The 25,548-nt window shown below is 45.2% G+C and overlaps 1 protein-coding gene across 1 annotated transcript in view; it reads right to left on the minus strand.

Moving 5' to 3' along the window:
* Rnf144a (ring finger protein 144A) overlaps positions 1 to 25,548 on the minus strand; it is a 125,997-nt gene that overhangs the window by 24,232 nt on the left and 76,217 nt on the right. Inside the window, exons 2-4 of the mRNA XM_008850153.3 lie at positions 13,282 to 13,427; positions 2,428 to 2,532; positions 2,221 to 2,281 (exon numbers count right to left, since the gene is read on the minus strand). Coding sequence (XP_008848375.1) covers positions 2,221 to 2,281; positions 2,428 to 2,532; positions 13,282 to 13,416 — 301 coding nt within the window. The 5' untranslated portion in view covers positions 13,417 to 13,427. The remainder of the gene's footprint in view (positions 1 to 2,220; positions 2,282 to 2,427; positions 2,533 to 13,281; positions 13,428 to 25,548) is intronic.

A 25,548-nucleotide genomic window follows, 5' to 3' on the forward strand; every position in this document is an offset into this window, starting at 1 on the left:
CTTTAGGAGGAGAAATAAAGAATCTAAAATGAAAATTCAGGCAATCAGATCAGACAGGACACACAGGGCTAAGAAAGACCCTTTTGTAGCTTAAAATCCTCTAAATAAGTATTCTCCTAAGGCATCATCCAGGGACGAAATTTTAAAGGAACAGAGCAAGTCAAAATTTGTTTTCTGATCACATTTCCATGCTTTTTCAAGGTGCTGGCTGGAATCCACAGCTGTGCTTTAGCCCCAGCTTCTCACATTTCCTCTGCCCTGCATTTATTTCTGTGTGTTTAAGCCCAAATCCTTTTTTTTTTTTTTTTGGTCTTTTTGAGACAGGGTCTCCCTCTAGCCCCAGCTGGCCTGGATTCACTATGGAGACCAGGCTGGCCCCGAACTCCCAGAGATCCGCCTCTGCCTCCCAAGTGCTGGGATTAAAGGCGTGCGCCACCACGCCTAGCTCCTTTTTTTTTTCTTTTTTTTTTTTTTTTTTTTTTTTTTTTTTTTTAAACAACACTCAGCATAATGCCAATAAAATGTTTTCTACTGATAGTTTTCAGAGGTATTTTTCTAACCTAAGTCAAGTTGACTCCATTTTTTATTCAAGAGACAGAAACATTTTTAACTAAGTCAAAGTACTGGTGTGGGGGGAACCTTAAATTATTGGGTAGGAAAATTTACTCAGCTGAACTTATAAATTCAATTTAATGTCAAAGAAAGTTCATATTCTCGTGACTAAACACCCCCCATTTTATGTCACGATTCCCTCTGGAAAATAGCTTAAAAGATCCTGAAAGTCACAGAGATTCAAATTAATGAATTTTATAGTTTTGAGCATGGTGTCAGTTCATATTTAAGAGACATGCTGTCCCAAACTGAATGACATACGCCATCTAAAGAAACAAGTTCTAAAAAACAAATTTCAAAGCTATTAAACATCCTGATTGGTTTTTGAAGTTGTCCATAGTTATACAAACACATGTACAAGTACATACACATGCATACATACATATACATATGTACACCCATATGCATATATACATTTATATATTTAAGGAAATTCAGTGTTATCTCTAAGCATTTCTTTTAATTCTTTTTAAAACTCAACCCCTCAAGGTCCCAGAGCTCCTTGCAGCTGGTGCATCCTGCCTTTCACTCCTGCCTGTAGTAATCTAGTGCAAACACATCACCAGGCTCTGGCTCAGCAGTGGGTCTCTGATGCAGGCACAATGATCCAAGGAGAGGAAGCACGGCCACAGCAGTTCCCACTGCACTGTCAGTCTGTGCATTCACTGAGTGTCCACACAGAGGCTCTGCAGGAGCACCACCTGTATTTACCTGCTCTTTGCAGATGACCCCAAGGCTCCATAAACAGAGCAAAAGTTGTCTCTGGTTTCTTTCAAACACCACTCTATTACTGTTGAGTACTTCAAAGAGCAGAGGGCCTTACTGGGTACCCAACATGTCTCAGTGCTTGGCAATAAGATCACCAAAGTTAACCCTCCTCTCAGCATATAACACACACCTCTCCTGGAGAATCCCAGGATTTTCACTGGGCCTGATACAGTAAGGAGAACTATAGAGAGCCCCATGAGATGGGAGAGGCTGCCCCTAAGGGCTAGAGACTTGATTCCCATTAGAATTAGAATCCAGGGAGGTTATTTGCTCTGGGCCACACAGGGTTGTAACACTTACTGTGACCTGGGGCTCAGTTACTCAACAATGCTGAATGCTATCTCAGCCTGCACAGGGCAGTGACTCAGAGTTGCTGGACTGCAAACTAGACTGAGTTCTCAGTGTTCAGGACAATGGTCGCAGCAGGAGTACTAAGCTTAGTAACTTTCTCCCAAGCCTTTGAGTCTTCTAAATTCAGGGAGAATCTAAAACTTCAGCCCCTAAGCCGTTAGACCTACACCTGGCTGAGGAAAAACATGACCTGAGGATTGTATCTCCTTAAGCCACCAAGAAGCCCCAAGCTCTGTAAATAAATGGTGTTTCTTGATTTCTTCCTGCTCCCAAATAGGTCACTGCCCCAGGCTGCCAAACTGTGAGTAATTCAGAGAATTCTATGCCAGCTAAATTTCAGAGGCTTGATTTATAGGGACGCTTTCATTTTTATTGAAGCATTTTCACTCCTATCAAATGATTATACTTATATCTCCCAAAAGAGAACCTCATAAATGTTACACGTTCTGTTGTAGGGCTCAAAGCTGGCTAATATACCAGGGCACTTACCTCTTTCAAATTGTAGCTTTTTATATCTTTGCATAATTTCAGCTGCAACCATGCACTCGATCTGAAAGAAAATATAAACACAAGGAATGTAATACACCAGGGGCTAGAATACAACAGGACACACGTCCATGCAAAACCTACAGCATCCTGATAAGCCCATGATGGCCCACCACCACACAGGCAGACCCTCATGTTCCCTGCACATGCCTCATTCTCTTGCAGGTGGCCCTGTTTAGGGCAGGCAGCATCAGGGCAGCTAATCGCAGTTTCCAGTCCTTCTTTGATCAAGAGCTCAACATACTGTTTCAGGCACTGAAAGAAAAACAGAAATGTTTGTAAACATCTTTATTTCCCAAACACCAAAGACAGAGTGATGCATTAAGAACTAGCCGGTCATCGGTTGGTGGAGTGTTGTCTAGTGTGTAAAGCCCTGTGTTCAAAATCCAGCATAAAACCAGGCAGGCTGCGCAGGGAGTTTAAGTCTAGCCTTGGCTACATGAGATCCTGTCTCAAACAAGAAAAAGGTTGATAAAGCATATTGTTTCATTAGAAATGTTTACGCATACACACACACACACACACACACACGATCTTTAAATTTTCTTTTTGTTTTTTTCCCAGAGCTGAGGGCCAAACCCAGGGCCTTGTTTTTGCTAAGTAAGTGTTCTACCACCTAACTAAATCCCTAACCCCCTATTTATTTTATTCTTAATTATGTGTATGTGTGTGACCGTGGATTTGTGAGCATGAGCGCAGTGCCCACGGAAGCCAAAAGAACATGTCTGATCCCCTGCCGCGGGAGTTCCAGACAGCCGTGAGCCTCCTCCCTTGGGTGCTGGGAACCAAACGCATATTTTCTGAGACAGCAGCAAGCACTCTTAACCACTGAGCTATCTCTCCAGCCAATGAAGTTGTATATTTTTACCATGCAGCTCATGACAACCAACAGGTTAGGGATTTAGAGGCTTTATTCATTTGTGGGTTCCCTAATCTGTACCAGGGATCATAGTCTGGTTCACGGAGTTGAAGCAAGAGTAAAACTTCAGCATACGGTCTCAGCACCAAAGTCCAATATTCTAATAATAAAGAGAAAGGCAGCTAAGGGCTGCTGGTAGGCTTGACCTCACTGGTGATGTGAGACAGTGTGTAAAATTCTTATCCTCCATCATTTCATCCAACCCTTCAGACATCAGCAAAGGCATGACTGTTCCATCTTCCAGATGTGAAAACTAAGTCATCTAAGATGGAATTTGGGGCTGGCAAGATGACTTAGTAGTTAAAGCACTTGCTGGGCAAACCTGATGACTAGAAAGGGAGGAAGGGAGAGAGGCTGAGTCAAGGCCAACCTCCTAAAAAGCCATTCCCACAGCGCCTCTCCAGAGCCATGACTTCATGTGCAAATTATTTGCCCTGGGCTCTAAGAAGAGGCCACTGCACCCTCAGTCTCAGCATTCTGGATTGGCCTGGGCCCTGATGACTACAGGAGCTGAACATAGCCCAGATACATCTACCTTTTGACAATCCAACACTTCTGAAGAGAGCTCTTAGAGCAGTGCATGTGGATGAGAGATGCTTTGGAGTTCTATTTGAGGTATGAGATGACAGAGTTATCAGAAACAAACACACTATCATAGGAGGCTGTCCTAAGACAGGGTGGACAGGTGACCAGGAAAAGACAGACGTATCACTGAGTCTCTGTCAGCCCTACTCCCTAACCTGGGCAACACTGCTGTCCTGCTGTGTACAAAGTGACAGTGCTTGGTTTCATAATAAAGGGCTGTTGCAATGGCCTGTGTGTGGCTGATATGGAAGTAGCTGGCATACCTGTCAATGGGTGGGGTAATAAGAGGATGCAGGACCCTTGTGGACTTTGAAGCCAGGCAGACTCAGGCAATCCTGGTCCCTGTACAGAGACCAGAGACCATGGGCAGGTCCTTGGTACATTTGGGCCATAGCTCTCCAGATGATAAAACAGGAGTGCCTGCCTTGCTGGGCTTTCATGACAGTAAGAAATAAAGAGTATTCCAGTGCCTGGCACAAATCCTGGTAGAGGAGCTAAGTAAGCAGGGCTGTCGTCTCATGTGTCCATCTTCAAGATACGCCTCTTACAGTTACAGGCATTAAAAAAAAAGTCCAAACCCTTAGCAACAAGATCATTGCTCTACTGTCTATAATTAAATCTGTTTAATTGGATCTCTAGAGGATCCCGGAATGCTTGAAGCCAGTGAAATGCTGAAAACTCCTACAACACCGGCCAGAGTCGGATATGACAGAGCATTATTCTCTCTAAGAACCAAAACACAACAATTAAAGCAGGTGTGAGATGCACACCCTGGGGAAGTCTTGAAACTATATTGTGTAAGAGCTTGCATATGGCTGCAAGGGGTGAGTCACGTCTGGATGAACGCTTCCTAAGAGCGGGCTCCGCAGGCCACTGGAATGCATCTATGAGCAGTGTGCACCGTGATTATGCCCTGGGAATATTGATTTGTTTATTACACAGAGTCAGATGAAGTTCTGAGTGCCTGCTCTGCATCCATCAAAAACAGGCCCGTTCTTTTTCCAAATGTAAAGTGGGTCATGACTCACAGGCCACGTTTTCCAATCTAATAGCAAAAAGATGTCTTCAAATGAACCAAAAAATAGGTGATCAGAGAAACATTTCTAACAATAAATATATACAGCCCCCAAACAGAAATGGATGCAGTTTCTGATATTTATCAGCTTTCTGTAGTCAAATGCCTTTGAAGTACCAGACTCTGTGTCAGTCACTTTGCCTCTGTTGGCCCAATAAACAGACACAAGAGCCACAGGCGTTATTATCAGTACCATTTACCACCGTGAAATCCAGGGCCAGGGAGTTAAAAGCCTCCTGCCCCAAGGCCACACTCTGCAAATACAGGCACTAAGTCTCTAAACTGTGTGTGCCAAACTCCAAGGTTGGCACCAATTTTTTTGTTATTTTAAATTTTTTTCCCTATTTCTTCCTCAGTTAAGAACTCTTTAAATGGGATCTGATGACTCAAGCCTATAATCTCAGCACTTGGAGGCTGAGGCAAGAGTATAATGAGTTAAGGTCACCTTGGGCTACATAGGGAGTTTTTGTAACTGTATAACTGGTTACCCTGAACTACAGAGCAAAAGTCTATTTCAGAAAACCAAAAACCACACATACATAAAAAACTCTCATAAGTAATCACTTATAAAGCCTTTTCCATTACTTCATTAACTTTTTCATAAAACAACAATTATATGTACTTTAAATTGACAAGGCCTGAGCCAACACAGAGGTATGTGGCGCTACATACAGATGATCCCAGACAGCAAGACCACCCAGCTTAGCGTGGAAGATGCTGTCACATACTGGGGAGACCCTTCCTGGGGATATATAAGTGGCTACCCCAGAGGTGCTGTTTAGTTTTTATTCTCAACTTGACATAAACCTAGGGTCATCTGGGAAGAGGGAACTTCATTTACAGAAGCTCTACAATCAACTTGTCCTGTGACCAAGTCTGTGAGAGAGTGTCTTGACTGTTGATTGATGTGGGAGGGCTCTGCCCACTGTGGGCAGTGCCTTTCCTAGGCAGGTGGGCCTCGTCTATGTAAGAAATGGAGCTGTGAGCCTGGGAGCAAGGCAGTAGGCAGCATTCCTCCATAGTTCCTGCTTCAAGTTCCTGCCCTGATGAAGTTCTTGCCCTACTCAAGTTCCTGCCCTGACTTCTCTCCCTACCCTGACTTCCCTCAAGGATGGATTGTAACCTTTAAGATAAATGAGTTCATTCCTCCTCAAGTTGTATTTGGTCATGGTGTTTATCACAGCAGTAGAAAGCAAACTAGAATACCAGGCTATGGAGGCACTATCCCCTGGGGTCAGCAGCTTGAGAGAGGAAAAGTTGGTCCCAGGGACAAAGGAACTCCAGCCACAGGCTATGTAAAGGGAGCAAGGGGGAGCAGCATTGAAGCCGCAGAATGTTCCAGGCATTACACTTTCCACCCTGGCTTCCAACTCTTTGAAACTTGATGAGAAGACAGCTCTGCTGATTGGCCAGGACACCCTCCTAAGTCAGAAGTTTCCTGCCAAAGAAGAGTGAGCCACATGCAACCACAGAGACACATCTGCCTTGCCTAAAACGACAGCAAGTCTGAACTGCAGCTGTTTTCTCCTTGAAGGTCTGCTGGCTACTGACTGCCCCACTAACAGGAAAAATCCTAAGAACTGTGGCTCATGGGTACACAAGTGGCTTAGGCTTATCCCAACCATGATTTACAAAGACCATCCATAGGCAGATGCAAACCAAAGCAGTAGGGCCCCAAGAATAGTGAATAGGGAGCAAAGGCTCCAGAATCAGAGCTGGCTTTGGATCCCATCTCACCCATGAACCTGTCTTGTCACAAGAGTCAGAAACCTCTATCTGGGAACCCCTGCCCTAGGGTGTGGGGTTAGCTTGACAGACACTGGAAATGTCCAGCCCCAGGGATCCAAAGACATGGTGCTGCGGGCCACTGTTAGAACTCCTACATAGACTCCTGGTATTTCAAAATCAGAGCTAACTGGTCTGTTTCTCCTCTATTAGATGGCGGTTTCTCTGAAAGTCAAAACAGTTTATCATTTATCTTTCTATTCCTCACACCTAACATTGCCTGTCAGTGGTCAGTGGTGAATTGGTCCTGTACAGATCAACAGATAATTGAGCCAGATACCTGGCCACAGACATGCTCTGGATCTCAGCAGAACTGGCAACAAAGGACAGTTGTGAGCTCCCCACACAGTACAGCAGTGCAGCTCAGCTGCAGAACCTAAGTCTGGCCCTTTCCACAAGGGACCATCCAGGACAGGTTCCCGATGAGCCCTCAGGGGGCTGATAGCTGAAGGGCTCGACCTTCTGAAGACAGTTTCATGGGAACCTTGAGTGGCCTTGGAAACCCAGAGTAAACTTCCCATACATTCCACAGTGCCTCTTCTGGCAAAGATCATGGTCCTCAAGGCTGCGGCGGGACCTAATGTCAGTCATCAGTCACTATATCCAAAACAGGAAGTTTCTTCTGCAAAATTAATGTAATAAAAATAAAATACAGACCTTACATATAAAAAGAGAAGAAAAATTCTCATATGTGTTAGTCTGTGCTCCATCCAAACCAGAGATCCTGTGTCTCTAAAACAAATATGGACTGAGCTCCAATGCCCAGCTCTGGCACTGGTTAAATGCATGCCACCACCTTCTGCGCCTTGCATCGGGATGGAGATTCTGCAACCTGTACTACTCTTCCCAAGGCTTCTGGGATGGGTTCCTTCAACTGCAGAGCAAGCATTCTGTTGTTGGTGTCTGGTTATTCTGTGTGTATTTCATCCATCATTTGACCTGGGTTGATAACCTTCCTATTAGAAGGATTGGTGTTACATCACACCAAGCAGATACACCAAGTGGCTCAAACTGGCTTATAGTTTCCCTACAATTCCCTACCCCCTAGCCTTACTCAACCTACTCATCCAAAATAGAGTGGTCACAGTTCCTGGTCACAACAGATGCCACATGGCACCTGAGAGACACCCAGTGCTCAGTGTTTCTGTAGATGGTAGACACCTTCTCACCCCCACACTGGATAAAGTGAGCAACAGTGGCTTCTGCAGTTCTCTGTCACCCTTCCAGGCCATACACAGGAACTTATGACTGTGGTACACAGCGAAGACAGACTAGGATGCCCTTCCAGGCTGCATATAGCATCCCAGTGAAGAGTGGACTGACATTAGGTTAGAACATTCAAGAACAGCGAGTGGGAGGTGTCAGGTATTGACCTGTCTCTTGTCTGGGGTTGGAGGTCAACTCATCCAGAATGCTGAACACAGATTTCTCTAGGAAACTATGCTGGGGCCTGAGGTAGGGACTGGGAGGGCAGGAACCCATGGCGAGATTAAGGGTATAAGCATGCTTAACCTCACCATACACTTCAACCCGCTCCTCTCCTGGGGCTTCTTATAGTCTAAGTATTTGTGTCTCTGTGTGTATCTGTCTGTGTATGTATATGTGTCTCTATGTGTATCTGTTTCTATGTGTGTCTGTATAAATAACTGTGTCTCTATGTGTGTATCTGTGTATGTATCTGTGTCTTTGTGTGTGCCTGTGTTTGTATGTCTGTTTGTACATGTATCTATGTCTGTGTGTTTATCTGTGTCTGTGTTAGTATCTGTGTCTCTGTGTATGTCTGTGTGTTTGCATGTGTGTGTCTCTGTGTCTGTTTTGTATGTAGCCATGTCTTTGTGTGAACATGCTTCTGACTTAGTTCATCAGTGTCCCAGGTACAAAGATGATGTTAATGGAAGGTGCACCCTCCAGGGCATCAGGGCTACTCAGCTACATTCCTGACAGGCCATAATAACCTCCCAGTTGCTGGTCCTTTCCTCTAGATGGAGAAATGTGCCTACTCCACAGGCTTTTAGGAACAGAACAGTGAGATGACACAGTAAGACCTTTAACACCAACAAACCATGAATGTATCATGTTACTCCCTGACCCCTTCTAACAACGAGGTGCTGCCACATGGACCTAAAGTCTGAGGTGACAAGGAAATGCTCTTCTTGTGACCTGTGAGTTGTTCTAGAGAATCAGGGGAGCCCAGATACTGTCTGAAGACATGCAGGCTGGGAAGCCATTCTGAGTACCAGACACAGAAAGACTGTGCAGGCCCTCAGGCAGCTGGAAACAGCTCTCTGCCTCCTCATAGCATAGGAACTCACACCATGAACCTCAAGTTCCCCCACCCAATCTTTCCTTACCTAGTGAACCAACACTAGGATGTTCCCTTATACTGGTGTGTGTGTGTGTGTGTGTCTGTGTGTGTGTGTGTGTGTGTGTGTCCCCACTTCTCTGGCCCCAAAGGAGAGGCCTGGCCTCTCCAAGACACTGACATGCAAGGTAAAGGCAACCCCCACTGGGCTCTTGGTCTCTAAGCTCCATCTGGCAGAACAGTTTGGTTCTGGTCATTTATAGTCACTAGGCTTGCCCTATTGATGCTCATCTGGACAAAGGGACCCTAACTCAGGGATACTTTGAAAACTATTTGCTAGAACTATCTCTGAGCAGTGTAGGCAGATCCCACATAGATTTAGTTTCCTCTACACTGAAGAAACTACTGCTAATTAGGGGCATCACCTACCCACAGCAGAGGATAGATGGGTAATCACATCCACAGTGCCTGCTAAAGGCCTGCATAAGTTTAAGCACCAGATGACACCAGAGTTGAGAAGTTTCCAACAGTGCATAGGGCTAAGTGGGCAACTGAGGCAGTGGAAGAACAGGGCTACGCAACGCTGCACAGAGGGGGCCGATGCTAAGGCTCAGGGTTTTAACTCAGGAAGTCATTAGCATGGAGGGGGTTTATTCTCTGTGTCAGAGGAATATTCAAGCTCTCCATTCTGAGATGTATCCTGGGTTCTCTAAGAACCCTCTGCCTCCTTGGTCTTAAAGTTTGGAAGGACTAGCCCAGATTCAGGCCAGGATCCAGGCATCTGGCTCAACCAATCAGTGGACTCACTTTAGCTGCTCCACAAGTCCCATCCCAAGGACTATACAGAAAAATGAAGCTAATGGTATTCCTGGAAAAGGTGTCTTTTGATCCACAGTTACTGTAGAGACCCCACCCTTCTCCATCCAGGGACTCTGTGATGGAAAAGTGGCCTCTATAGTCACCCTATCTGCTCACAATGAGGTGAATGTAAAAGAGCCTTGTGCTGGGATAAGCCATGGAGGCGATCAGTCTACAAACACCATCCACAGGTTCAGATAGCAACAGGAAGAAACTGCCAGTGGGACAGGAGAGGAACAAAGCCCAAGAATCTTGGTGCTTAGAGACAAAGAACCTGCATTCGTAGATGTGGAGACCAGAAAGAATACAGGGCATCTGAAGCTTTGCCAGGTTCCAGATCAACAACAAAGAACCAGCTGGTAGCTGAGTACAAACTCATCAGTCTACACGGTTGGGGCTCCATCTGCTCACAATTGCCACACAATGGCAAGTCCTGGTTACCACCCTGTGCAGTGCAGAAAAGAGGGTCTTGTGGGAAAACACAGACCTACCCTGTCTGGATTCAATGCTGTTACTCCCTGTGCTGCTCTGGCCTGAGCAGGGGATCCCAGAGTGCCCCCTTTCTATGTAACACAATGATTTCCCTTTTCCTGTCTATCTGACCGTAAGTTTTGGCTCTTCTAGTGTATGTCCACACTGGGCTGACCACAGTCCCCACTAGAAGGGAAGATGTGTAACTACCATGAGATGTGGACACTTCCTGCCTTTCTCCGTTGCCCTTTCTCCTTTGGCCAATACACAGATGTTTCCTTCTTCACACTCCAGAGAGATTCAGGCACGATGACCATCTTTACCACTTTCAGTTTTGAAAAAATAGTTATGGAGAAAAAAAATCACAATGGCCCCCAAACGCGCTGCCCCTTGGCACTCCTGGTCATGCTTCTTTGAGCAAACAGTGGCTGTTTCTTACATCTCTGGACTTCAGTGATGCCCTTGGTGTAAATTAAAGTTGCTTATTATTTTACAATTCTCTAGACATAGGAAATCAAAAACAACAACAATAAAATGAAAGGCCCAACATAAAGGCAGGAAGACTAGAATATTTCAAGAGGAAAAAGTGTGCATTGTGGCTCTGACAGCTCCAGGTGACTAGAGAAAGATGGCAGATATGCCCCAAGGCACTCGCAGAAGAGGAGAATGGGAGCTGTGGGGACCCTGGAAATGTCCCTTCAGGCAACAGTAGGGAGGCACTCTGCAGAAATTTATTTATCACATCTTGACAAGCTCCAGCCTAACTCATCCTCTAGCTGAGGTGAGCCACACTCACTGTGCTAATTGGATGGAGGGTTTCTTCACCCTCTTCCAGTCCCCACTCCCTGGGAAAACATCAAAAGCAATTTCCTTTCCTGCAGGTTCAAGCTGTTTTCCTGGGCTTTTAATGAGGCACATGCCTTTGGATCTCAGTGAGCTCTAGGAGAGAGATCAATTGCTTCAGTTCAAGTCCTGAGCCTTTATTGATTAATTCTTATGAATCCTGCACTAAGCCATGTGTACGTCGGGGTGGGGGGGCAGGGGGTGGAGAACAAGCCAGAAAGTCTCTTCTCTTCAGTCAGCCCAGCACCAGCTGGGAATAGGAAGATACAGATTGAAAGCTCAGGTTCCTTCTCTCTAAAACAGAAATCGTGACACACTGCAGGCCCACCTATAAAGGTATGTCGATGTGAAACAGGCTGTAGGCCATGGGCAGGAAGGATGAAGGTGCCCAATGCAGGGAGGCAGGAAAGACAGAGTCACATTCCTACTCTGACATCTGAGGATTCCACAGCGATCTGCCTACGCTATCCAGCTAGGGTGGCAGTCAAGTTCAGAAGCAACAGGGTTTTTAAAAATAGTTTGAAGAAAGTCCTTTCTCCCTGTCCTTATACTTAAAAAATAAAATAAAATAAACTACAGTATTTCATTTTACCACCCAGCTTTGCTGATATGTAACTGACAAATACAAATGGTATGTTTAAGGTGCATAACATGATGTTTTGATACATGTAAACATTTACGTGTTTACATTTGTGCACATTTGTGTGTGAGAATGTGGGCGTGTGTAGAGGACAACCTTGGGAGTCAGTTCTCACCTGCTACCTTGCTTCAGACAGGGTCTTTTGAATGCTTTTCCACTGTGCAAGCCAGGCTGGCTGGCCAGTGAGATTCCAGGAATTCTCCTGGGTTGACCTCTCATCTCCCTGTAGGATCACTGGGACTACAGGACACTCACACTATGAAGGTGGCTTTTATGTGGGTTCTGGGAGTTCAAACTCAGGTTCTCACACTTGCATGGAGAATACCTTTACACACTGAGCCACCTCCCCAATCCTGCATGTAAATTCTTTGAAGTGATCAGTTAAGCATGTAGCACACAGTTATGAATTTGAGGGGTCGGTTTTGTGTTGCTTTTCATTCTGGTAAGAATACTTGGTTTACTATAGTTCATCTCCAATCAGGAGCCAGCATTATTAACCCTTTCAGCATGCTAGTCCTCATATGCAGAACATATTTACATCTCAGAACTGAAACTCCATTCCCTCTCACAACACCTCATCTTACACATTCTTTAATGAGTTCACTTTTTCCCTTACTCTTTGAATGGCAAGAGAAACCAAGAACAATTCGACCAGAAAAACTATAAGTAAATGTTTCTTTAAAAATAAACCCTTCTTTTCTATTAAAAATTTTGTTTTCTTTAAAGAAATGTAGCCAGTTTCTTGGCTAAAAGTCAAAATGTCCTTGGGCCTGTTAGCAACACACTCTGTTCCCAAGGCCAGAAAGTATTTGGGAGCTTGTATCTAATCCATAAAAGATTTTAGGGTTACCTCTTAAGATGGGGGAATGATGGAGGGATGGAGTGGGCATGGATTTGATCAAAACACCTTACATACATGTATGAAATTCTCAAAGTTTTTGAAAAAGTTAAAAAAAATTTATTTTCTTTTCTGATGGATAAAAATTCTGAGTTTGAGTTATACTTAAACCCAAATTTCTTGAGTGAGGAGACCCTATAATCATACTGAGAATAGATCATTGGCCTCAAGGAATAATGGCTGCATTGTGAGGAAATTTAAACATGGTTCCAAGCTATAGAGAGTCTCATCCAGCACTCAACAGGGAAACATGACACTAATGGCTACATATTCTAGCTACACACAGTCAGGTTAGCCCTGCTACAATGTCAAGTGTGTAGTTAGTGTTAAATTTAAAAAGAGCTGTGGGAATGCTTCTTCTGTCTGGCAGAGAACATGTGCTATGAGTGTTTAATCATGCCACCAGCTTCTACAATCTTGTTTAAGTGACAGCCTTTGCACCCCAAGCAACTGTCATAGAACGCTTCTCCTCTGGTGACCTGCCTGACTCACAGAATTCCTCCCACGCCCACATGCACCTCTACAAGGAGACTTATCCTCCCACAAAATTAGTCCAGAGCATGACTTTGTACGTTTGGAAATGAGAGCAACAAGCTCCATGAACACAGACTTGAGCCCAGAGACCAACCAGGGTACAGAAGATGCACTGGCACTGGGCGATGGTTGTCATCTGCTCCACCGGATACTCCCCAAGGCACAGCTTGCAAGACACCAGTGGGTCGAGGGCCAGGTCCCAGGTGGGTCGGTACCTTGCTGTGGTCATCGCAGAGCAGTCTGAAATGAGAAATGTACACTATTAGACCTCCTCACTGTGGCTTCTACATTGAGATACACATCTCCTGGTGGTAGGTGGCTCAGGGAAGGCCAAGAGACAGTGGATGGAATCAGGGTTTGCAGCATAACTAACATGGGTCCTCTGAGAAGCTTTACCCAGAGGGCTCTGCCTCGGGTCTGTGGATGGCACTTTTGCCATTCTGATGGTAACTTTCACCATTCTGATGGTAACTTTCATGTCTTAGCCTCAAAACAGGAAATGACAACACATTCCCATCCTTTCCTGAATCCCTCCAAGATACATTTAGTAAGACATTTCCTTCCAGAAGGGTAAAACCTTAGCAATCACAGAAGACATGTTCCAGGTGGCACACCTAGCCAAATCCATCTCCAAGACCCCGTACCCCTCACAAGAATGCACTTTCCATCAACCCCCTCAGCCACCAGACACAGAGCTGGTCCCGGGTGCTTCCTAAGCAAGCGTATGTCCTAGAATGTTAAGTTCTCTCTGGCAGACAGGTCAACTTAAGGAATTTGAGGGTGTGCAGCAGACCTTCAATGATGCTAACTCTCTCACACTCCCAGGACTTTCTCTGTCAACAACCCCCCCACCATCTACATTTGCCTATTGCACAGTGGTCCCACTGTATTACTACTGCTGGCTGTGCAATCTTTCTTCTAAATCAGGCAGCCAAGAGGACAGTGAGACATGAAATGGGTGGAGACCAGCCCTTAGCTCCTTACCCATCATCCAAGGAGCCTCCCCAAGACTGCCAATTGACTTCAGGAACAGACCCTTGCAGCCAGGAATCTTAATTTTCACCCTGATTTAAGCCCCATGCACTTATCTGGTACCTGCAATAGATAAGTATGTGTTTTGTAGTTCAGTAGCTCTGCTGTCCAAACTCATGCTCCCTAATCTCTGAATTGAGTAACAGTCCATTAAAATCCCAGATAGACTCTCTGGCCATCTGAACACTTCAGACTCCCTTCCTATCCACATCCTAAGATCCACACCAATACAGAGTGTTGGCTTCTTTCTATATCTAAATCCTATTCTGCACAGAAGACTGAAGAAACCTTCAAGAATACCTGCATTCCTTGAAAGCTTGAAGTGTAGACAATAGGGGTTTGTCTCTAATCTCTGACTTAGAGCAGAGGGATGCACACGTAACAACAAAGACATAACAGGAAAGAAAAGGAAAACAGAACATAACATCTCATATCAACAACACACAGCCCCAGCATCCTTAAAGATTCAAAGATATATGTGGAAGTTTCCCACTCACAGATCTTCCATTTGGTTCAAACATGGTAGACCAAAATAAACACCTCACTGGAAACATCATCAGAGACACGCCTGGAGGTGTAAATCCAAATCCTACCAGTTTGATAGTGAAGGTTAATCATCATCACAGTATCTAATCTGAAGAAAGAAATATCCCAGCTCAACAGAAACAGGGTACAGGGCAATCCGGCCATGGCAGAACCAACCAACTCTGGGCTCCATTCCATCTGACAGAACTAACATTTTCTAAACCATTTTGCCTATAACTAGCACCCTAGCACCGTGCAGCACCCACCACTGTGGGCTTCAGTCTGCACATGAGTTCAAAGGGGTTGTCAATTCCATCCCATGGAAGTGTGGGATGAGGAAGGATCATACAGCCATAAAGCAACTCTCCCCCTTTCCCTGTGATATCTTATTCCAACATGGCTTTATTACTCAGGAAGAGTCTCAGGATACTACCATGCTCTGCAATGAGGTGTTAGATCCCATCTAAATGTTCACATTATGTCTCAAGTTCTGTTAGTCAACACTCACTGGATGTTAGAGTACAAACGTTCAGTTAGGAAGAACTGCTAGCTGGATTCTACACAGGGCATGTGTGGGGGAGAAAGTACCTGAGACTCAGAAGGAGCCATCATAACCCAGCAACTGGTGATGCAGGAATGTGATGGACACATGGGGAGACCTGACTCCAGGAGCAGAGTGCAAGGAGACACAGGTGTGGCCACAGTGCTCTGGTATTGCCTGGGAATAAGGGCTGGAACCTGCATTTAGGGCAGGGACAAGGGTAGTGGCAAGGATGGACCAATGGCTTCATAGGGCAGTTAAATGCCTGTGAATGACTTCCCAGCACTAAGTACACTTTCCATTGTTATAAAGGACTCTTTGACACAAACTCAAGTGACTTTTTGATGGAGTGGAGCCTTCAAGATAATTTAAATATGCATCCTAATGTGGCTAAAGCAGATAGACGCCTGAGAAAAAAGTGAATTCTCAGCCTTCTGAGGTGCAGAGGACATTAGGATCACAGGCCTCCCCCATCGCAAGGGCATGTTCATATGGAATATGTTTGGTACCCTGAATTTATTATTATTTCAGATGCCTGCAAGGGTTTCTATCTATCTATCTATCTATCTATCTATCTATCTATCTATCTATCTATCTATCTATCTATCTACCTATCTATCTATCATCTATCTATCTACCTATCATCTATCTATCATCTATCTGTCATCTGTCTATCATCTATCTATTTCTCTGCAGCTTTTCCTAGTCAAACTTCTAATGATTTTTTAAAGTCTCATTTATTAAAGTCCAGTGTACAAAGTGTGTCTATGTTTTGATTAAGAACAGCCTCTAGTCCTAATGAGTTCACAAACTTTAACAGGGCACAATCAGGTTGTAGGCTGGCAGGAGTCATACTCAGGGCTAGAAGTGTCCCTAGCACAGCCTCTGCTAACTGGTTTCTTAGGCCTAGAGGGTGGGGACAGGTTGTTGCTGACAATCACAAACAGGTGCAAGATTCTGTAGGGCAGTCCAATCAAGGGAATCTGGATTCAAACTCGTGTTTTGGATGGAGTTAGGCGATTTTGTAGAGCCAACAGAACCTCTTCTCGCTTTCCTCTATAAAGCGTATATGCAGTCACTGTGTGTATGGAATGGCAGAGTGAGAAGAAAGACAGTTCACGTTCCTGGACCTAATGTCAGCTTGGTGAGTGAAAGTCATCACCATATCTCAGGTTAAAGAGTTTGACAAACAACCTATGGAATGAAAGAGAGAGGGAAAGGTAGACCATAGAGGCATGATAGGCCAGAATTAGTCTTCAGAGACATCCAATACAAAGGCTGAGATCTTTGCAAGAAGAAAACACCAAAACCCACCTGGCCCCTGCTTGGTCACTAGTGGTATAGTATAAGACACAATGAGGCATCAGCCTAGATGGGGCAGCAGAAGAAATGAAACTAGAGTGAACCCTACCCACAGAGTGCTGAGTCCCCAGTCCTACACTCAACAAAGGCCCCAGCAAGAGCAATTTCCTGCTTTCTTTGCTGCCTGTCTGAGCCCACTGCTCTGTCTCATCTTGCTTATTCCTCAGACCTGCCCCCCCCACCCCAGTTCCAGCCCTTGGCTCCTCTTCCTGTTTACAGTCTCCCTTGGTACAGCTGGGAGGACTTGACCTGTCTGGCTTCCTTTCTTCCCAGACCATGATTTTCACTTGACCCCTAGACAATGAGAGCTTTCTATTGCTCTGGGCATGCACCCATCAGGCCTCTGCCCTGATCTCTGCTTTTGCCCTAGCCTCATGAGCTACCGCTAAAGCAGGTCAAATGCCATTTCAGGTGCCACATCTGTATTCTTGCCTTCTGGAGTACACAGTCTTTGAACTATGCTTCAAACCATACTTCAAACTGTCACAATAACAGGACATACAGGAAAACAGTCTATATTGGGTGAACCCCTCAGAGCCCTTCCAGGCACACAGGATGGCCTGAATATGATTTTGCAAATACCAAACAGCTGCAAATTTACAATAGAAATTTTCTAAGAGACTCACAATGCGCCATAAGAGAGAGAGAGAGAAGAAAAAAAAACAGTCTTTGTTTTTCTAATGTGAATGTCAAGTCCTAGGAAACAACAAACCATTGAAAGGACATCTGGTCAATTACAAGCATTATTTAAGCAATTCGAAATGTTTGTAAGGCAAGAAGTGCATTAAGCACAACTATGGTTATACAACAAGCCATGCACTATAAGGAAAGAGGTACAGATTCAAGGGCAAGAAAGAGCAGAAAGAGGTAACAGTCTACCAAAGAAGACATTTTGCATGTCAACGGAAGGTAGAAGGTTGCTGTGGTTATCTGCTAGAACCATATCATCCTGGGCACACCCATCCCAACCCCTTCAAAGCAAAGCTGGAGAAGGGAAGGATGTGGTCAACAGTTAGATCTTCCTCTTACCTCACAACTCAGAGAGTAGAGAGTCATGTCCGTGTTTCCTCTGAACCAACTTCCCTTCTCCTTCCTTACTAGTCCAAAGCCTAGCTGCCCTCTCCGCCTGGTGCTCTGTGAAGTCCCCCTGACATCTCTGAGTCCTCAGCTTGCTCCCTTTTCCAGTCTCTGTCATGTCCTCTTACTCTCTGGAGCAGCAGGAGCAGCAGCCCGAGAGCTTGTACAATGGTTAATACTGCCAACTCAACAGGATCTAGACTCCCTAACAGACAGGCTTCTGAACATACCTGTGAGGGATTCTCTAGATTAGGTTAGAAGAGGTAGTATTCAAGTTTGCTTCTCTATTACTGTGATAAAACACTCTTACCAAAAACAGCTTGAGGAGGAAAGGGTTTATTGCATCTTATACTTCCAAGTGACAGTCCATCTTTGAGGGAAGTCGGGCAGGAGCCAGGAGGTAGGAACTGAAGCACAGACTGGGGAAGAATATTGCTCACCAACTCCATCCCTTTGGCTTGTACTTGGCTTATTTTCCTATACAGCCTAGGACCTGCTCAGGAGTGACACCACCCACCGGGCCCTCCCACATCAATCAGCAATGAAGAAAACGTCTCACAGACATGGCCACCAGCTAATCCATCGGATGGAGGAAATGCCTCAGTTGAGATTCTCTCTTTCCAGATGTGACAACTGAAACTATCCAGCACAGGTGGGACAAGCCACCTTAACTGTGGATGGTACCGTTGGATGACCTGGGGTCTTGGACTACATAAAAAGGAGAAATGCAATAGAGCACTAGCGTTCCTCATTCTTGCCTCCTAGCTGTGGATTCAGTGTGACCAGTTGCCTCAAGCTCCTGCCGCCATGCCCTCCCCACCATGATGGACTGTTCCCTTAAACTGTGAGCCAGAATAAACTCTTCCTTCCCAAAGTTGCTATTTTCAGATATTTTGGCACAGCAATAAGAAAAGTAACTGATACAACTTGTTAGCTTTCAATTTCTAACCCAGAACTACTAGATCAGAAACATCAGCATACAGGCACAGTAGGCTGTGTTATCAGGAGATACTGATTCATGAGACAAGTCTGGGAACCACTCACTGGTCAGTACCATTTCACTTAATGGTCTTTCCTGCTCACATCCACTTGACTCAAGGTCAACATGGGCTCAAGCCCATCTAATGCCTAGCTCCCCAACACCACCAGAAAGAATCTAGCATCCTGGGGCTGTCAGGTGCTGAACTGGATTCTGCAAAGTAACTTTCATCTGTTCTTTACTGCAACTCTTCTGGCCAGGTATGGCCTTTGAAGTCTAAGAAACAGGTCAGTTTCTCTCCTCAACTTGAAGATACATTATGCAGTAAGTGCTGTGCTAAGGTCTTCTGGTGAGGGCTCACCACAGGCAGATATGCCATAATTATAACAAAGATTGTTATAAGAGAGAGCAGGAGCTGGGGAGGTTGCTCAGTGGTAGGAACACTTGCTGCATAAGCATGAGAATCTGAGTTCAAATCTCCAGCGCCCAGATGTGGATGCTTGGGAGTTGGGGAGGGATGGGGCTTGCCGTGGTAGGGTGGTAGGAGAGTATGACCTATACAAAGCCACATCAAGATTAACATGTGAAAGAAGATTGGAACAAAGCATGGTCAAACAAAGCCCATGAAATACAAATGGGAGGAGGGGAACTGCAAAAGACCATCCACCACAGGCAGGATGCTTTGGGGCTCCTTCCTCAGCTCACTAGCCCACTTCTGTCCTTGGGAGGTTTCTTTCTTTCTTTCTTTCTTTCTTTCTTTCTTTCTTTCTTTCTTTCTTTCTTTCTTTCCTCTTTCTCTCTCTCTTTCTTTCTTTCTTTCTTTCTTCTCTCTCTCTCTCTCTCTCTCCCACTTCTCCCTCCTTTCTTTCTTGTTAAAATTTTTATAATAAGCCATCCATTTCTATTCTATTCCTAACTTGAAAGGCATGACTTTTATCCATGTCTTCCTGGCAGCTAAAGGAAATTTTCCTCTTTCAAACTCTGCTCTCTAATAAAATTGTCCTTGAGCTTCTTCCTGAGTCCATTTCTAAATTTTTTTATTAACGATACTGAGTTCCAAAGAAGAAACCTCAGTTTCCCCAATAATAAGTCTAGCTGAAAACAGTGAGCTGCAGGTTCTGTGAGACTCTGTCCCAAGGGAATAAGGTTGCTAGAGCAAGGAACTTGAGGTCTTCTGTAGCCTCTGCATGTCTGTCCATGAACATATACACCTACACACATATGTACACACACATGCACACCACGTACAACACGTATGCAGAATAATAAAAGAGTGAGTGCTTAAAGCACAATATTAATTTTTTCATTCATTACTTATCTTCACAATGACTTCAAGATGTCCCTCTGGGGTGGGAGGATACAGATAAACAAAAGAAAGAGGCAAGAAAAATCCTTGTGATAAAATAATAGAACTGGAGGTATAAGTAGGAGCTCATATAGATACAGATGGAAACCATTTCTAGGCAACACACTAGTACATACACTGGTCAGTATACATGATGTGCCTCCTTGCATGATCAACTGAGAAGATCCAGAGAAAGACACTCTGTTCCAATAAAGTCCCCCAATTTAGAGAACCAGGGTCCATAAGAAAAATCTGGTGCAGATTCTGGATAAGGCTGAGACACAAAGCAAGGAAATGGCCAAACCACTCGCAATGTCAATACCCAAAGCAAGCCAAAAGCTGAGTGAAAACTCCAATGTCCCAACACTCGAAGCAGCAAAGATACATGAACTCTAACCCCAAATACGAAGTTAATGACCTTGAGACCATAATAAATGACTACATAAATAAGTAGCTGAGGGAAAAACTGACACACATCTCAAGGCAGGCATGGTGGCACAGGCCTACAATCCCAGCACTTGGGAGGGAGAGGCAGGATGACCCTGAGTTCCAGACAGCTACACTTCAGCTGTCCAGAACAGGCCGAACTTATAGAGAAACCCTGTCCCAAAATCAAAAAGAAAAGACACATATCTTGAGCAGGAAAGGTCTGCGCAGCTTCTGTAGCTATTCCCCTAGGGAGGTGGAGCACAAGTCCAGACTCCAGGGTGGGCTGCACACAGGGACTGTCTACCCAGGAGCACAGGACAGAGGGACAACAGGGTGATGTCACACTGCCTTTGCAAGAGGCACACAGTAGGAGTCACAGTGGCCAGGCCAAGGTGACAGTGTGCACCCTTGACTGGATGACACAAAATGGACACTAACCCCTATAGTCTCCTTACCCAAACCCACAAGCCTAGTTTCACTGGGAGAAGAACCCCACACAAATAGTAATTCAGAGATACTCTACAAAATTCTCACCATCACTCCTTAGACTGCCAAGGTCTTCCTTTAGAAACCATCCAAGTGTGACATACTTGTGACTCTGAAAGGTAAGGTAGAATGCTGGGATGGAAAAGGGATACTAGATCAAAGCTAAGGAACTCTGAATAAAGTAGTGGCTTGAGGGAGGGATGTATTGGCTTTCTGACCATGGCAAACACAATACTAATGCAGATGTCACCTGAGGCACTGTGTTTATGTACATGGGAATCCTCTGGTCTAGCAGCTTCATTACTTACATCTAAATCCAGATCTACCAATCTCAATTTGCACAGCACCAAAATGAAGTTTATGTACGTTTTAAAACTTTAAGCTGGGCATGGCTGTCACCTGCCTATAATCTCAGCGCTTGGGGGTTAAGGCAAAAAAAATCTTGAGCCCGGCCATGTTGGGTCACAGAACAAGACCCTAAATGGAGAGAAATAACAGCAACAAAAATTCACTGGCTCCATTTAAACTCAAAGAAGCACCCAGAAATGCAGACTCAATAGGAAAGAGTAACATTCTAAGCCAGTTTTCCCAAGACACCACTAAAACCTGAGAAAGCTAGAGTAAATATAGTTAACAGGCCTCTAGTTAATTTTGAAAGATTCTACTCATTAGGGTTTTGGTATGCTAGTGAATGATGTATGATCAATCTAAGAATGATAGGTAGTGGTCCAACTAGATCATGGAACACCTTCTCCAGGAAGGTAGTACACTAGTACGGCTCTGCATCAACAGAGAAAGAGGTGTTCAAGGTCAACTCACCATAAAGCCCATCCCTAAATGGGAGCAGACCATGAGGAAGGGAGCCCCACGGACCAGAGAGGGAGCCTGCTGCCCAACTGTCTGGACTGCCATGTTGCTCAAAACTAGAGAGAGGCCAGTTTACTAAAGGGACAGCCTCAGTCATGGAATTGGAATTAAGCAGAAGCTGTTGGGGCTTTTGTGGCTTTAACACACACCTGCCCAGGTGAGGGTACAGGTCAGTCATTAAGAACTCCCCAAGATCAAGAAGAGCATCCACGATTGAACACTGAGCTGTACAGGGTAGCTGGATGGTATGGGTACCAATGTAGAATCACAGGTAGGTGGGTTCTCATAGACTACAGCCCACATTTTCCCTCTGCTGCACTCAAGGACTCAGGTGTCTGCACTTCCAATAACGGGGCTGTTGACAGAAATGCCCACGTGGCTAACTACGTGGCTCCTGGAGCTCCTGCTAATGTACAAGATATGCATCTAAAAGGGACAGCCATGCACAGGCAGCAATCCTGCTGAAACTGCCTTTGGAGAAATATTCAACAGCCTAAGGTACTGCCTCCCTGGCCCCCTGCAGGCCAGCTTGAGGACGCTCCATGACAGTTAATGTTGACTTTGGACTTGATTAGACTGAGAGGCTTCATTGGAGATCAGGAAAGCACACCTCTGGGTGTATCTGTGAGGGTGTTTCCAGAGAGGATTAGACCACAAGGGTTCTGATTAACAACTCAGTCCACTGATGCAGTCAAAGTGAAAACAGACTATTTGGAGGAGGTGGAACTGTTAGAGTCTAGGGTCAGGATTGGGTTTGTTTCATTTGCCAATTAAAGAATTAAAAGTCAGGAAGAACCTCGGACATAGCAGGCATCAAACTTCATTAAAAAGTAAAGAAACGAGAGAGAGAGAGAGAGAGAGAGAGAGAGAGAGAGAGAGAGAGATATTCCCCACAAGTGGAAAGGAGATTCAGAAACCAAAATCAAAGTCCCCAGGAGGGCCTGAATTTTTCAAGTGTTTTGGGTGGTATAGAGAGAGCCTCCCTAACATAAGTTTGAATTGGCTGACTTGAAGGAAAAGAGAGGTGATAGGCTTACAGCTCCAAGTTAGGATATATCCAGGTCTGATCTTGAATGCATCTAAACTAGTCTGGATGGGACAGCTGAAAGAGGGGCCTTGCTGGTGGGAGAAGGAGCCCCCAGGCCTTTGTCTCAGGTGAAGAAGAAGACAGAAGTTTGCTGTCTTTGTAACTAATCAGTAAGCTCTTTCCCTATCTGTCTACCTGTCAGGGATACGGCTAACTTCTAGCTCCTCAGAACAGTAGAGGTGGAGTCTCATTGGAAGAGGGGGTCATTATAGCTTGCTCCAGCCTCTGTCTCTCTCCCTCTCTCTCCCTTCCTTCATCCCTCCCTCCCTTCCTCCCTCCCTTGTCATGAGGTAAGCAGCACTATTCCACACAAACCAGCTACCATGGCGTTATGATGTTCTGCCCCTCCCTGTCCCCTGATTAGGTTCAAACCCGTGGAGCCAGCCAGCCATGGACTGAATCCTCCCAGGTATGCCTAACCTTTTGACATCACAGCGCGAAGGTGTTATCTACGAAGTTCACACTCCAGAATCATGCAATCAATTTGTACACACACAAGAAATCATTAAAAATTCATAATTTTTAGGCGAGTCTATGCTTTTATGTTGGATTGCTTTCATGGCTTGGGCCACAGGTTGGAAGTGCTGCCCTGAAACCTGAGCCAAAAGAAATCCTTGCCCCTACTAAGTTCTCTCTTAGGTGTGTCACAGTGAAGGAAAGTGTTCTTAGCAAACCTCTTCTCTAGCAAGCCGCTCCACACAGGAAACAGTTACCACTCGTGGCCGCAAGATCATCCTCTCATTCCGGAAGCTGCTCTTCACCAGAGCTCTGATAAAACACTCCACACAGGAGCTTAAAATGTCTGTAGCTTTACCATCTTGGCTTGCTTCCCATAGAGGGCCCCAGACAGTTGTGCTTTCTAACCCCAATCCCGTAATAAAACACAGAGGAAGGCCTGAAAGGCCTATTATTTCAATTCCGATTTACATGACCAGATAAACATTACACTTCAGCTACCAGAGTGCAGCCCTCTAAACACCAAGCCACAAGTCATTACATTTTTAATGTTGAAGGAGATGTTGGGATCACTATTTCTCAGAGAGAATTTCCCAACTTCAAACACTTAGAGACTTGCTAAGTGGTCACACTAACCCATCTCAGTACTGCCTCCTGTGCTTGGTAATGAAATGTCATGGGTGCATCTTTGCAAACCTGGCTAGGGACACTGTCACTTGAACTTCTGTTTTGCTTTATTTTCAGATAAGGGCATAGAGAAGTCAGCAGGAGAATGCATTCATGGCTATGATAAACTCTGAAGTGATCAGACTTTGAGCGCTCTCTGCTACACAAAGAGCCATTTGTGGGGTGCAGAAGGCAGCTTTCTGCTGTCATCCATAGCTTCTCTGGCTCCTTTGACTCAGTGCTTATGAGTGTGGTCTAGAACAGGTCCGTCGCCAGATCAGCATGAGCACAATGGCTGTTTCCTTCAGGGTACAAACAGAAGCTGCGCTGCCGGGCAATGAGCCTGGGAAACTTCTGGATTTGGAGCTTGTCACTCTCTTGAGTTAATGGATAGAACATAACGAAGGCAGAGAAGGATGAAAGAGCAAATGAGGTAGAAGTAGGAGTCTAAGAAGATGAAGAAACACAAGCTTTAACAGTCTTAGGTACAGTTGACCTGACCCCATGATACCCTGGGGCTGTCCCTGTACCTTCATGAATCAGTGGCCTTCCTTATCTGTGGCCAAGGGCGCTGGCTGTAGCTGGATCAGGATTCCTCAAAGCCATGATGTTCTCTAAGCTATGAAACACTTGGGCATCTGAAAGTGTTTATATGTGACTTAGCTCTTCAGTGGGAAGGGAACAGATCTCAAAGGGAAGAGGTAAGAAGACAGGATGTGTTTTGCCAAGTTTAAACTCACCTCACACAGACCAGGGTCAGGAATAAATGTCTAAGTTGTGTTCTGTTCAGGCAATCAACCACACCTTCCATGCCATGCCTCTCAAGTCTTTTGATATTCTAACTCCACAGTCACACACACCCCCACTCGTGTGTGTGTGTGTGTTGGGGGGTATGACTGAGACAGGCCTTGGAACTCACTATGTAGTCAAGGATGATCTTAAACTCCTGACCCCCCTGCCTCCAGCTCTCAAATGCTGGGCTTATAGGCATGCCCCACCCCATTTTTCCCTACTTATACACATGCCTCCAGTTGAGCAAACAGGCATTAGGTTTCTAGAAAGTCTGAAGCAATACTGCAGATACAGGGTTGGAAAGCCATCCACAGGGCACAGTCTAACAACACTCGCTTTCTCTGGTCAAAGTGCCTGCCTGGGCAGCTCTCACTATGAATCAAAGGGACAGGAGGCAAGATGACAAGGGAAGCAAAACTTGAGGATCCCAAAGTAACGTTCTACATCAAGTTAATTTTGCTGCTGTCTCGGCTTTCTGATAGCTGGGCAGGAACAGAGGGGAGAATGATCTGAAAAGAGAAGTGGCAAAGCCAAGTCCATGGTGAAAATAGATGGGGATGCTTCCAAGGAGGAGGGAGAAGAACCTCCAGGACCCAGTAGGATGATCTGGTGTACACCCAATAAGGAGTTTGACACAGCAGAGAGGAGACTGATCCTGTTCACAAAGACTAGGCCATAGGTGATCTCATGTCAGAGATTATCAGGTCTTGGCACACG

Source organism: Nannospalax galili, unplaced genomic scaffold, assembly GCF_000622305.1.
Source record: "Nannospalax galili isolate Female #2095 unplaced genomic scaffold, S.galili_v1.0 scaffold100, whole genome shotgun sequence".
Taxonomy (NCBI): domain Eukaryota; kingdom Metazoa; phylum Chordata; class Mammalia; order Rodentia; family Spalacidae; genus Nannospalax; species Nannospalax galili.